General features: G+C 37.8%; 1 protein-coding gene, 1 long non-coding RNA gene and 1 other non-coding gene across 5 annotated transcripts in view; all 3 read left to right on the forward strand.

Moving 5' to 3' along the window:
- The first annotated feature begins 919 nt into the window (after window positions 1-919).
- Window positions 920-1,021, forward strand: LOC114114192 (U6 spliceosomal RNA). Its single transcript, XR_003589029.2, has one exon. It is a non-coding gene; the product is annotated as a U6 spliceosomal RNA (small nuclear RNA).
- A 5,192-nt stretch (window positions 1,022-6,213) lies between these two features.
- On the forward strand, window positions 6,214-8,319 carry LOC132659483 (uncharacterized). The gene is made up of 2 exons (XR_009600005.1): window positions 6,214-6,358; window positions 8,259-8,319. It is a non-coding gene; the product is annotated as an uncharacterized LOC132659483 (long non-coding RNA).
- A 740-nt stretch (window positions 8,320-9,059) lies between these two features.
- Window positions 9,060-14,688, forward strand: part of LOC101104482 (alpha-1-macroglobulin-like) — a 54,990-nt gene continuing 49,361 nt past the window's right edge. For 2 of the 3 annotated variants that reach the window (XM_060413438.1, XM_027967888.3), the window contains exons 1-4: window positions 9,060-9,198; window positions 11,643-11,823; window positions 13,216-13,369; window positions 13,517-13,569. In XM_060413438.1, coding sequence (XP_060269421.1) covers window positions 9,116-9,198; window positions 11,643-11,823; window positions 13,216-13,369; window positions 13,517-13,569 — 471 coding nt within the window. In that variant the 5' untranslated portion in view covers window positions 9,060-9,115. Of the gene's footprint in view, window positions 9,199-11,642; window positions 11,824-13,215; window positions 13,370-13,516; window positions 13,570-14,688 lie in introns of those variants that run through there. The other variant, XM_060413439.1, reaches the window with a different exon arrangement.

The following is a 14,688-nucleotide window of genomic DNA, read 5'->3' on the forward strand; positions in this document are numbered from 1 at the left end:
CTTTTAGTATATCCAGAGTTTTGTAGCCATCACCACAGGAATATTTTCATTATCCCCTCCAAAAATCTATACCCATTTGCTGTCACCCCAAAGCCCCCTTCTCCCCAGGGAGGGATATTTTGATAAAACAGCTATCTCATATTTATTTGATCCCTAGGTTCTCCAGACCAGGCCAGCTTTCATTACATTCTTTGCTAAAAGAGCAACTCTCAACCAGAAGGAAAGATCAATAGCAATCAGGCCCAGAGAATACATGGTCCTTGTGCAGACAGGTATCCATCTACAAGCCTGGGCAGAAACTGAGTGTATCTAAGTTTCATTATGCTCAGCTACTATCATTTATAGGGTTTCTAAATTTATGGTACTCAATACATGTTTGGGGCTTCCCTGGTGGCTCAGTTGGTAAGGAATTTTCCTGCAATGTGGGAGACGTGGATCTGATCCCTGGGTTGGGAAGAACCCCTGGTGAAAGAAATGGCAACCTACTCCAGTATTCTTGCCTGGAGAATTCCGTGGACAGAGGAGCCTGGAGGGCCACAGTCCATGGGGTCGCAAGAGTCAGATACAACTCAGTGACTAAACCACCACCACCAATACATGCTTAGCAAATCAGTCATATTAAAATCCATTAGAGAGTTTGCTTAAAATATAAAATAAAAATATAGATTAAAGTGCTCACTTCAGCAGCATGTACACTAAAATCCGGGTGTGCCCCTCTAAAGCCCAGACTTGGGTCTTCCCTGGTGGCTCAGACAGTAAAGAATCTGCCTGCGATGTGAGAGACCCAGGTTCGATCCCTGGAAGGAAGATCCCCTGAAGAAAGGAATGGGCAACCCACTCCAGTATCTTGCCTGGAGAATCACATGGACAGAGGAGCCTGACAGGCTGTCCATGGGGTTGCAAAGAGTTGGACACGACTGAGCAACTTTGATTCACTCATACTAAAATTAGAACAATACAGAGATTAGCATGACCCCTAGATAAGGAGAATACACAAATTCATGAAGCATTTCATTTTTTTACAGATATATGCTTCTTTTCTATACATTAAATATATGGCATTCTTCATGTCAATCATACTAAAAAAGGGAACTTGAAAACATAGATTATGCAGCATGCTGCTGCTGCTGCTAAGTCGCTTCAGTCGTGTCCGACTCTGTGCAACCCCATAGATGGCAGCCCACCAGGCTCCCCCCACCCCTGGGATTCTCCAGGCAAGAATACTGAAGTGGGTTGCCATTTCCTTCTCCAATGCATGAAAGTGAAAAGTAAAAGTGAAGTCATTCAGTCGCGCCCAACTCTTAGCGACCCCATGGACTGTAGCCTACCAGGCTCCTCCGTCCATGGGACTTTCCAGGCAAGAGTACGGGAGTGGGGTGCCATTGCCTTATCCGTTATGCAACATAAAGGTTAAATATTTAGTTTCAGTAAGTATGGAGTAGGGAACCTTGGAAACTGTATTTTTAAAGAGCTGCTTCAGTTCAGTTCAGTCGCTCAGTCGAGTCCGACTCTTTGCCACCCCATGAATCGCAGCATGCCAGGCCTCCTGTCCATCACCAACTCCCGGAGTTCACTCAGACTCATGTCCATCGAGTCAGTGATGCCATTCAGCCATCTCATCCTCTGTCGTCCCCTTCTCCTCCTGCCCCAAATCCCTCCCAGCATCAGAGTCTTTTCCAATGAGTCAAGTCTTCACATGAGGTGGCCAAAGTACTGGAGTTTCAGCTTTAGCATCATTCCTTCCAAAGAAATCCCAGGGCTGATCTCAGAATTGATTGGTTGATCTCCTTACAGTCCAAGGGACTCTTAGGTGATTTTAATAATAATCAAATTTTAAAATCACTGACAGTTTATATAAATGTATAAGCTAACAGCTGAACTGTAAGTAAAACAGCAATAAAGTGTATCAAGAACTAGTAAGAGAACCCTAGTGAGTAGAGAATTGCCCGGTAATAGAATGATCAGCATGGCATGGAATTAAGCTGAGAAATCTCATCTCCATGGTCAAGAAGCAGTTCTTAGGCACAGGTTACTACAGAAATGTCTCAAAAGAAGACATTTCTGATGAGATGAATGGCACATGAGAAAGCACAGAGGTGGAATTAATTCAAAATCACGCCTTAAGATGAGAGTTGGATAGACTTATTTGCAGCAGGGAGGGAAATAAGTTCAAGTGAAGAGAAAAGTTACAGGAAAGTCTGAGCTATGGAACTGAAGAGCTGTTTTCTGTAAAACAGCCTGAAGATCAGCCTTCAGTTAATTTCAGTTCAATTTAGTCGCTCAGTTGTATCCGACTCTTTGCCACCCCATGAATCGCAGCATGCCAGGCCTCCCTGTCCATCACCAACTCCCGGAATTCACTCAGACTCACGTCCATCGAGTCGGTGATGCCATCCAGCCATCTCATCCTCTGTCGTCCCCTTCTCCTCCTGCCCCCAATCCCTCCCAGCATCAGAGTCTTTTCCAATGAGTCAACTCTTTGCATGAGGTGGCCAAAGTCCTGGAGTTTCAGCTTTAGCATCATTCCTTCCAAAGAACACCCATGACTGATCTCCTTCAGAATGGACTGGTTGGATCTCCTTACAGTCCAAGGGAGTCTCAAGAAGATCAGCCTTAGCAACTGACATTATTAACTAATAATTTCTTTCCTGATAGGAAATATTTCAAGAAATAAGACTAGGGACAAAATTGGAAGATTTCTGGAATTCTCACTAAGAACAGCTAAAGAAGGCAGAGGTTTAAAAGCCTGCTACTACTTCCAACAACCCAGAAACATCAAAATTTAATTAAAATGAGGTGGGTTTTTTTTTTTTCCTCTCTCATCCCATATATTTTCTAGCAGAGGACTTACGATACTGGGAAGTGGTTTTTAAGTAGCAAAAAAGATGAATGAGTGTGACGCAATTGAGGATATTCAGTTTTCAAAAAAGTTGGTCATTAGCGTCTCAGATATAATGCTTCAAATAGTCATGGTTTTCCCAGGGTCCTATTGCTTTTAAAAACAAAGTATAAGAATACAGTAAGTCAGAAAGAGAAAAATAAATATCATATGTTAACTCATATACATGGAATCTAGAAAAATTATATTGATGAACCTCTCTACAGGGAGGGAATGGAGATGCAGACATAGAGAAGGGACTTGTGGATACAGTGGAGGAAGGAGCAAGTAGGATGAATGGAGACGGTAGCCTTGACATATGTACACTACCATGTGTAAAATGGATAGCTGGTCAGAAGTTGCTGTATAACAGGGAGCCCAGCCTGGCCCACTGTGATGATCTAGAGGGGATGGGATAGGGAGAGAGGAGGGAGGCTCAAGAAGGAGGGAAAATACGTGCAATTATAGCTGAATCTCATTGTTGTACGGAAACCAACACAATTTGGTAAAGCAATTTCCCTCCAATTAAAAATACAGTTTTAAAAAATATTGCTCTGAATGTCCCATTTCTCTTAATGTGAGTTTTGATTTCATTCTGCTTATGCCAGTGATTCTAACAGCACCTCCCCCAGTGTACACTAAGTGACAAGGACATCTCCATTCTCACCCACTCACAGTTGCTCAATGTTCTGTAAACATATTTTTCATTGGAAGTAGCAGTTTACAAATATGTCCAAAGGTTATAATGTCTTTCATAGAATTTTTTTAAAATAACTTTGAGATTTTAAAAAATCTGTTTGCCATACAATTAGCATGAGAATCATCAGCAATTACAGTGTTAACTTTTTTCACATCTATGTGTTCGCCTCTCTTCCTAGTTTATGTCAAAATTTAATGCTATTATTATAGTCAAACGTTAGCTTTTTTAGATTCTAAACAAATGAGTACTGGGGGTGTAATGTACAACAAGATGACTAGAGCTAACACAGTGAGGTATGATATATAGAAACATTAAGACAGCAAATCTTAAAGAGTTCTCATCACAATGAAAATGTGTTTTCCTTTTTCATTATTTTTTATTGTCTCTATATCAGAAGAGGAGTGTTACCTTAATCTATTGTCATAATCACTTCATAATACACAGAAAACAAACTGTTGTCTTCAACTGAAAAAAAAAAGTTAGCTTTTTTTCCTTTTCACCTAACAGTAAGTAATCAAAGCTTTTATGTTGTGATAAGGCCTTCCTATTTTGGTGGATGTGTAAGATAGATTCTACCAAGGCAATATATAGCATGTGTCTTCAGTTATCAAACATTGCAGTTCATCTGTAGTTTTACAAATATTAATTTTTGCTTTAGTGAATGATTAAAGGAAATGCCAAGTCAATCAGATCCAACTCTCTGCGACACCATGGACTATATAGCCTGCCAGGCTCCTTTGTCCATGGGATTCTCCAGGCAAGAATATTGGCATGGATTGTCATGCCCTTCTCCAGGAGATCTTCCCAGCACAGAGATCAAATCCCCATTTCCTTGAGAGGCAGGTTCTTTACCACTAGTGCCACCTGGGAAGCCCTTAGTGAGTGACTGGGTAGCTGTGTGCAATTTTACTCTTTGTGTGGGAATTTCTTGGATGAGTCAATTACACTTGGTGTTCAAAACTATGAATCTTACATATCAGTTATGTAAAACAGATTGTTCTCTGCACAAAAGAAAAAAGAGTTTCTAAGATTTAAAAAAACCTGGAAAGACAGTTTTACTATTAATAATAATAACAAACATTTATATAGCTTTCACTCTATGCCAGACACTTTCTAAGTACTTTTAAGTATGTTAAATTAAATCTAATCCTTGGGGAGCTACTCTTAAGCAACCTTATAGATAAACTGAAGCCCTGAGAGGTTAAGTAATTTGTCCAAGGGGTAACAGTGAGGAACCTGGGATTCTTTCCAATGAGTTTGACAATTGAGTCTATTCTCTTAAGTACTTTGTCATCCTGCTTTGAGGTCAGTTAGAATATTCCCATATTGTATATTCAGATTCTTTCTTTCCAAATGCTTTTCCTGCTTATAGGACAATACTTTAGCCAAGAAAGTTTACCAACTTATTTTATTTATTCTTTCACTCAACAAATATTTACTGTGTCTATTAAACTGATGACTGGAATTTCATTACTCTATTTTCATTCATGTGAGTTAAATGGCTACCTACTATTAAAAGTTGGAATACTATAACATTGATCTTTGACTTTGACATTTGGGTAGATAGAATCTGCCATAGGTTCGGTTTTGGCCTCAATGTATTTCAACATTATTTTGAAACCCCTGAAATTGTGCATGACCAATAAATTTATGATCTTTGTAGGTAATAATTACATAAAACTTCTACCAAAATGTTGATAATTCAATCAAGACATGACCTGTGGATTTATTTTAATATTATGATATTTACTTATAATATGTGTTTTAGATATATTTTAGAGTGAAAAATTTGTTTGTCTTTTACAAAAACAAATCCAAAATATTGATATTTGCACAGTCTCTTAAATCAAGGAATCATGAACTCACTGTAGCTCATAAGCCCTCATACATCCAACTATCTTAAATATATTTCTGGTATTAAAAATGTATGGCATTTAAAATGGGTACTTTTGACTCATTTTGAAATTTTCCATACTCATTTATTATAGTGGTGGGAGGTAAAAATAATAAAAGTTTTCATTTTTAAACCTCACCTTTTTCTTCCTCAACTCTTGTCAGTGTTTATATTGCCCTTGAGAGTTGCATAAGAACAAAGGAGAGAGCATAGAAAGAAACACTGAATCCAGGAAACAGGTACCCAGCAAAACTCTTGATCTTAGAATTCAGAAATGGGATTTTAACTTATCTCAGAATTCAGAAGTGGGATAATTGTCATACAAATGTACATTTGTGAGTTTATTCGAATTAAAAATGAAATCATATTTTTCCTATCAGTCATAAATCTAACTTGACTGCTTATCTTGACAATGAGGCCTAGCTTTGAAAATCAGATTATTTGTAGGAACTTTCTAGAAATATAATTATGCAAGTCATAGTTTTGACAATAATAAAAAGCACTTTGAGGTTTTATATTGATAAAAGTATATTTAAATTGATAATATTTCACTTTTGCCAAAGCTATTGAGCATTATCAGGTGATTCTAAGTCGAACTATAGCAATTAGTAACCATTTATAAGTGCCTTTTTTGCAATGTTTCTAGACAATGAGAATGAGAATGACTAATAACTGAGTTCCAAATCCTTTTGCAATTGACCTAGTTTCCAGTGGTGTGCTTTCAATAGCATTAAGGAAGTCATACTTGATTCATCAGCTGATAGATAATTAAGCTCCAGTATTCTTGCCTGGAGAATCCCATGGACAGAGGAGCCTAGCGGGCTGCAGTCCATGGAGTCAGAAAGAGTTGGACACAACTGAAGCAACTAAGCACAGCACAGCACAGGTAATTAAAATTCTTTTTCAATGATGATTACAATGTGACCTTTGGCTTATAACTTAGATAACCAGATACTCAAATGATGATGTTATAACAGAACTTCTTGTGCTTTTTTCCTATTTTATTTGGTTGCACTGGATCTTAGTTGCAGCATGTGGGATCTTAGTTCCCTGATCAGGGATGGAACCTGGGCCCCCTGTATTGAGAGCGTGGAATCTTAGCCACCAGACTACCAAGGAAGACCTCTATCTCTCTTTATTTGAACAAGACTTCTTGGTGCTTGCATCAATAGAATAGTTGAATAGGAATGTTCTAGAATAGAAATATAGCAGAGTAGAACATAGGAGAATAGAAAACATAGCAAGAGGATAGGTGAGATGTATGTCAATCTAGCAGTAAGTCATATTCATCCAAAGACACATGATCTGATTGGAGGACCCAGATGGATGGAATATACGATTAATGTCGTTTAGAAATGACTTTCAAACAAAATTTTTCTTGTGTTTAATATTATTGAAATTATACTAGTTATATATAGTTTTGATAAAGAATATATTGACCATACTTATAATGATAGCTTGATCTAGAAAAATCTATTACTACTCAGAACTGGATAGGTACAAGAATGTCTTTTATAGTTTTGATTATCTTTAGTTTCAGAAATGTATGATAGAGTGATCTTTAAAATATATTGAAGCAGTACTTCCCCAGTCGTCCAGTGTTTAAGACTTCACCTTTTAACGCAGGGGGTACAGGTTCAATCCCGGGTCAGGAAGCTAAGATCCCACACATCTTGAGGCCAGAAAAATGTATAAAACAGAAGTAATATTATAAAAAATTCAATAAAGACTTTTAAAATGATCCACATCAAAAAAAACTTTTTAAAAATAAAATATATTGAAGCACAAAATAACAAGGTAAAATTATGTGGGAAATAAGGATGGAAATACAAGATTGAGTAGAAACAAGAATGATACTAAAATTTCCAACTTTTAAAAGAATAGATCATGTTGTTTTAAATGGATAATGGCAGGCAATAAATGACTGCAGTATTTACATTTCACTGAATACATTTTCAAAGTGGTATTTCACTTTATTTTTTAAATATCAGTATTTATATTTTTTGTTATCTTACTCATGATGAGAAGCTTTAGAAGCTAAGCATGTGTGAAAGGTTACATGCTTAACAAAATTCTTTTGGGAATATAAGGAGGGAAAAGATTGAAGACCACAAAAATATGTAATATAAGCATTAGCAGAGAATGTGGAGAACATACTGTTTATGCTCTATGATAGGTATTTTAAATGTATCTACTATCATTTTCAATTAAAAATCACAACAATAAAGTTACATAATACTTCAGATGTATTCGTCTACTCTAGAAATTTAAACTGTAATGGTGATTTTGCTTCATCAAAATGTGGATTTTTATACTTAGTCGTTAGACATTTGGCCAAAGTAAGGGATTGGTATATATCCAAAAAAGTATAATTATGCCTATGAAAAGTTACTTGGAGCCTTCCTAAAAATCATTTATTATCTGTTGTAAGTTTACTTTATTCCATATTAAGCTGGCAGAGAATGAAGATATTTATTTATGGCAGTGTAGGAATGCAGGATGGAAGTGGAAAGAGCATAGTGTCTAATGAGAAAAGAAACCAAATGAAGCTGTAGAGTTTTATCTTCATTCAGCAAGCATTTGCCAGGTACCAAGGCCTCACACAATGTATTATTACAGTTTATTTAACCTAGCATTATATCAATCATAGTTTATTATCATCATTGGAATTATATTTTTTTAAATTAAACTTTATTGGAGTATAGTTGATTCATAATATTGTATTAGTTTCTGTTTACAGCAAAAGTGAATCAATTTTACATATACATATATCCACTCTTTTTTAGATTTTTTTCCCCATATGGATCATTGCAGACTACTGAGTAGAGTTCCCTGTGCTACACAGTAGGTTCTTATTAGTACCTATTTTACATATAGTAGTGTGTATGTCAATCCCAATCTCCCAGTTTATCCCTTCCCCCTCTCCCTGTGCCGTCCCCCTTGGTAAATTTGTTTTCTACATCTGTGACTCTATTTCTGTTTTGCAAATGAGTTCATTTGTACCATCTTTTTAAAGATTCTAAAGCTTATTTTCTTAGAAGATAAAATTAATTGGCTTTATATTCTAGATGTTAAATGAACTAAGAAACTATAATAATGTATTACATGGGTTCATTTTCTTTCTAAATAAATATAAAGATAGCTATAAAAAGTGAAAACTAAGCTTTCAAACAATGGAGAGATTATCTTTATATTTATTTTGTTTAAAATTCTGGGATAAATTTTCCTTTGTTTTGTTAATGAACTCTATTGGTTAATGTTCAGGGAATGTGTGCTGTTCCCTGGACTTCCAGGAAAAGATCTGTGTTATGTATTTACATAAGTAGTTCTTAATTTCATCAAATCATATCATTTATTTTGATTTATTTTCTTTAAGATGTTTAAAGTTGCTGATTAACAACAACAACTAATATAGTCTCAACATGCTATTTTTCATGCCCTTTGAAAATTTGAGCAAGTGGATGGAAGTGATCTGCAATTGATTTTTTTATACTGGAAGTAGTTAATATGTTACAAAAATAAATGGTTGGCCATTTACTTTCACTACCATCAGGTAAAATAAAAACCAGGGATTCTGGAACAAGGACAGAGTTCAAGGAATTAAGGACTCAGACTCCCATTCTTTCCTGTTCCTCTCTACACCATGAGGGGACATCAACTGCCTAATCCAGTCTTGATTCTGCTTTTCTTGCTCCTTCCCAGAGATGCTTCAGCTACCTCCAAACCGTAAGCAACATTTCCAGAAAATTCTATTGCCCTCCTCTCTTCCATTCTGTTATCCATTTCTTGATGTCTGTCTTTTTATTTCCTAATTCTCTATGAAATTATCTGCTGTTGAAAAGCATTGAAAAATGATTACCACAGGTGGTAAAAGGTATACTCCCAGTTCTAGAAAACTCAAAGACACAAGGTGTCTCTTGTGAAATATTTGTGAAACATTCACCTGCCAAGATGATGGAATTCTACAATATTCACCAAATAAAACTATATAATTCCTACCAAAAAAAGGAGATAAATTCTTTACTGGCTAATGAAAAAGGCTGGTGTCTTGTCTTTGCCATTGCAAAGTGACATAATATCTGTGTCTCCTCCAAGTCGTGGGTTCCCAAGATGGATGAGACCTAAAGACAAGCCAGGATGTGTCAAGTCACTCAAAGTGAAAGTGAAGTCGCTCAGTCGTGTCTGACTCTTTGCGACCCCATGGACTGTAGCCTATCAGGCTCCTCCATCCATGGGATTTTTCAGGCAAGAGTGCTGGAGTGGATTGCCATTTCCTTCTCCAGGGGGTCTTCCCGACCCAGGAATTGAACCTGGGTCTCCCACATTACAGGCAGACGCTTTACTGTCTGAGCCACCAGGGAAGCCCAAGGATGGAGTCAAGTCACTCAATCCTTCATCAAATCTTTAAAGGCTAGCATTATACTTTGAGAACATACAAATCAACAAAATGTGGGCTGTGACCTCAGTACCTCATAGCATAAAAGAGAGCAAGAGAGATGGTGCACAGAGAATGAAATAAAATGCAAAAACAGAACCAGGATTCTGTGGGAACTGTTGTTGCTCAGTTGCTAAGTTGTATCCAACTCTGCGACCCCATGGACTGTAGCCCGCCAACGTCCTCTGTCCAGGGGGATTTCCAGGAAAGAATACTGAAGTGGGTTGCCATCTCCTCCTCCAGGGGATCTTCCTGGATTAGGGAACAAACCCCCATCTCCTGAGTCACTAGGGAAGCCGTCTGTGGGAATACTGACAAATAATACCTAACTCCTCATGGGAACTTATATAAAGGGAGGGGCATCACCAAATTCTACAGAAGGAATTTGTTTTTGAGATGAGTCTTATGAAGCAAATAGAAGTTTTCCAGCTAGACCAGGACACTTCAGATAGATCGACAAGCATGAGCCACCAGAGCATCACAGAGTACAGTATGTTTGGGCTTTTCTAAATGATAGATAAACAGCAACAGAGGACTGATATTTTCTTCTGGGTGTACAATGGTAATACGTCTGATGATTAGCCTAGTTTGTCTTCTATCTGCAGAGAGTGGAAGAAAAAGAAGAGCTAAAGTTGCTCCTGAAACTGTATTGAAAATAGATTCAGTTCCTCTCCATGAATTGTTATCTCTTTAATGTTTCCCAGGAAACAAAGTGACTTGTGATACCATCATACGAAACCCAAGACCACACACAGACAGATTCTCTTACTGGTTTCAATAATAATTAATTGATTAATAATATTGTTTGTTAATAAAAGTGTTTTGAGAGGACTGTTGACATATAGCTGAGAATTAAAGTTGTAAGATATTAAAGTGTACAACACACATATATATTGTGAAAGGATTTTTCCCATTGACCTAACTAATCTATCACATAGATTAATCTAATGATTTATCTAGCACATCTGTCTCTCAGCTATCTACTTTTGAGGGAGAGGTAAGAACATTTAATTTCTGATCTCTGAGCAAATTTCAGTTATATAATACAGTGTTATCAGCCATAGTCACCATGTTAGATATTACATCTTCAGCTCTTATTACCTCATAAATGAAAGTTTATGCCCTTTTACCAACCTATTCCTGTTTCCCTCTACCTCCCAGCCACTGGAAAGCTCTTTTCTACTCTAGGTTTCTAAGTTTGACTTAAAATTAAAAAAAGATTCCACATGTAAGTGATACCAGGCATAACTGTCTTTCTCTGGTTTATTTCACCTAACACTGTGCCCTCAAGGGCCATCTATGTTTTCACAAAGGGCAGGATTTCCTTATTTTTTTTTAAGGTTGAATAATATTCGTGTGTGTGTGTGTGTGTGTGTGTGTGTGTGTGTGTGTGAGAGATCACATTTTCCTGGTTCATTGAAAATTTCTAATTTAGAAAATTGCCTCTATCCAAAATGTATAACAACTCATGGAGTGCTTATCTGTAGCTTACGAATAGGTTTGCTAATGTTGTAATGGTGACTATTTCCACAATACTGGAGAAATGTATGGGTGTTTAACTTGGTAGTGGGGTTCTGAGTTTCTAAGGTCTCTGGATTGGCGTTTGAAGAATATACTCCTTGCCACTCCTGCTGAAATCTAACTCGGTTCTGTGACTGATGAAGATAGCAAAGATTATCTAGAAAACAACCACAATAACCTCTCCATGGCTGACCCAGACCCCTCTTCTCCACAGACAGTACCTGGTGCTGGTCCCATCACAGCTGTACGCTGGTGTTCCCGAGAAGGTCTGTGTCCTGCTGAATCACCTGAATGAGACAGTGGCGCTGACAGTAACTCTGGAAGATGGGATACAGGGCAGGAATCTCCTCACAGACCTGGAGACGAAAAATTCCTTCTACTGCAGCTCCTTCACGGTCAGCATTCCTCCTTGGGGGAGGGAAAATCACTACAGAGAGAGCACATTAGTTGATGCCTTGGGTTCTGACCCTCAACAATTAAAAACCCTCAGTTTGGTGCTCTGTGATGACCTTAATGGGTGGGATAGGGGTGGGAAGGAGGTTCAAGAGGGAGGGGATATATGTATATATATAGTTGATTAACTTTGTTGCCCAGCAGAAACTAACACAGCATCATCAAGCAATTATACTCCAATAAAAAATAAAATACAAAAAAGTAAAATGAGGAGTACAGAGTGAATTTCAAACAAGTCAAAAGATAAAAGTTCTACTGAATATACTTTCATAATATTTACAAACAGAACTGGTACAATATACAAAAGATAACAATGGTTACAAGAATGATTTTGTTTGTTCTTAAAGCAAACTTTGAAGGTAAATCATGTTCATGCCTTTATAGATATAAACACAGATTCATAAAGTTTAGTGACTTATCTAAGATCTCCCAGATGGTTGATGTTTAATGTACTGTCCTTGTAACCTTTTATTAACTTAAAGTATTAAATAGTTATCATACCAGCTCACTACCAATGATAATATATAGTGCTACTTTTGACTACTAGAAATAAATTTTAAAAATTATTTTAATACTACCATATTACTGTAAAAATGAGAACTTATTTCCTTCATTGTCATGACTAGTTGAAGAATTATTTAATTTTTATTGCAATGACATTTCTCCTTTAATCAATTCAATAAATTGCTGCCTTCATGTTACACACTCATCAGTTCAGTTCAGTTCGGTCGCTCAGTTGTGTCCAACTCTTTGCGACCCCATGAATCACGGCACGCCAGGCCTCCCTGTCCTTCACCAATTCCCGGAGTTCACTCAGACTCATGTCCATTGAGTCAGTGATGCCATCCAGCCAACTCATCCTCTGTCGTTCCCTTCTTCTCCTGGCCCCAGTCCCTCCCAGCATCAAAGTCTTTTCCAATGAGTCAACTGTTCGCATGAGGTGGCCAAAGTACACTCTCATATTAATCTATAAAGCAGGGGACATTCCATTTGACCCTGAAAAAATGAAAGCGAAAGTATCTCTTTCTCAGTCATGTCCAGCTGACTCTTTGTGACCCTGTGGTCTATAGCCTACCAGGCTCCTCTGTCCATGGAATTCTCCAGGCAAGAATCTTAGAGTGGGTAGCCATTCCCTTCTCCAGGGGATCTTCCTGACCCAGGGGTTGAACCTCAGTCTCTTGCATTGCAAGTGGATTCTTTACCATCTGAACCACCAAGGAAGCCTAGCTCTTACTAATTCCCATGGGACTAACCAGAGAAATGAGAAAGTCACAAAAGCTGAGACATTCAGAAGTGGATCTGGGCAGATTCTTCAGCTCATTTCTGTTTTACAGATTCCAGCATCATCTTTTCCCTCAGCATTCATAACTGTACAGGTACAAGGGCCAACCCAGAACTTCATAAAGAGGAAGCGGATGTACATTACAGAAGCAGAAAGCCTAGTCTTTGTCCAGACAGACAAACCCATCTACAAGCCAGGACAAACAGGTATAAGGAACCAAACAAGCAAATGCAATCTGAAGGGTTGGAGGTGTAGTTCTCTATTACGTTTTGGAAATCCTGGCACATTGTTATTTGTGTTACCACCCTGAATTTCCACTGGAGGCTTTCATGAGAAAAATCTCTGTGTTTCAGTGAACTTCCGCATTGTCTCTGTGGATGTCAACTTTCACCCTTTGAATGAAACGGTGAGTCTCATAACAATGGCTATTTTGTTGTTGTTCAGTCGCCAAGTTGTGTCTGACTCTTTGCAACCCCGTGAACTGCCTCACACCAGCTTCCCTGTCCTGCACTAACTCCCAGAGTTTGCTCAAGTTTATGTCCATTGAGTAAGTGATGCTATCTAACCATCTCCTACTCTGTTGCCCTCTTCTCCTTTGCCTTCCATCTTTCCCAGCAGTAAGACTGGGAGGGAAAAAAAAAAAAAAAACCCAAAAGGTAAAAACCTGTTCTTTGGAGAACCTGAGACCAATATGAGATACTTAAATCTACCACAGAAAGTTCTCCAAAGCATATGGCTACTGGAGGATAAGGGAGATAAGTTCATCAACTACATTCTTAAAGTTAATTAAATATTCAGTTGAAATTATCTCCCTTAAAGACTCAATTATTCTAAATGGACAAAAGAAAATAAGTACATTTGATATCTCTCTTAAGAGAAATGGAGAATTTTTCACAGATAAGTCAACTACAAAATGAAACTCATTATTTGTATCTTTTTACACAAGTCTAGGTTACATTATTTCATAAAAGGAAATCATTATTTCTTTTCTGTTTGTTCCTTTTTTTAAGAATGATTTTTTCCTTCTCTTTAAAAAAATAAATTATCCATTTTTGGCTGTGCTGGGTCTTCATTGCTGCTCAGACTTTTCTCTGGTTGTGGAGAACGGGGGCTACTCTGCAGCCACAGGGCGCAGGCGTCTCATTATGGTGGCTTCTCTTGTTGCAGAGCACAGGTTCTAAGGTCCATGGGCTTAGTAGTTATGGTTCCCAGGCTCTAGAGCACAGACTCAGTAGTTGGTGCACACAGGTTTTGTTGCCTCATAGCATGTGGGATCTTCCCAAATAAGGGATAGAAACTGTCGTCTTCACTGGCAGGTGGATTCTTTACCACTGAGCCATAGGGAAGCCCCCATGATTTCTTCAGAGACTATGTCCCAGACCAAACATATGAAGTGTAATGACTCAAACAGGGCCACATTTCCTCATCCAGACAAGAACTGAATAGGCTCACTTCCTTCTGGTCCAAATACTGTTTTAATGCTGGTGTCACAGTTTTGTCTTTTTATACTCTGTCTCACACTCAC

The sequence above is a fragment of the Ovis aries genome, chromosome 3 (assembly GCF_016772045.2).
Source record: "Ovis aries strain OAR_USU_Benz2616 breed Rambouillet chromosome 3, ARS-UI_Ramb_v3.0, whole genome shotgun sequence".
In the NCBI taxonomy this organism is placed as follows: Eukaryota; Metazoa; Chordata; class Mammalia; order Artiodactyla; family Bovidae; genus Ovis; species Ovis aries.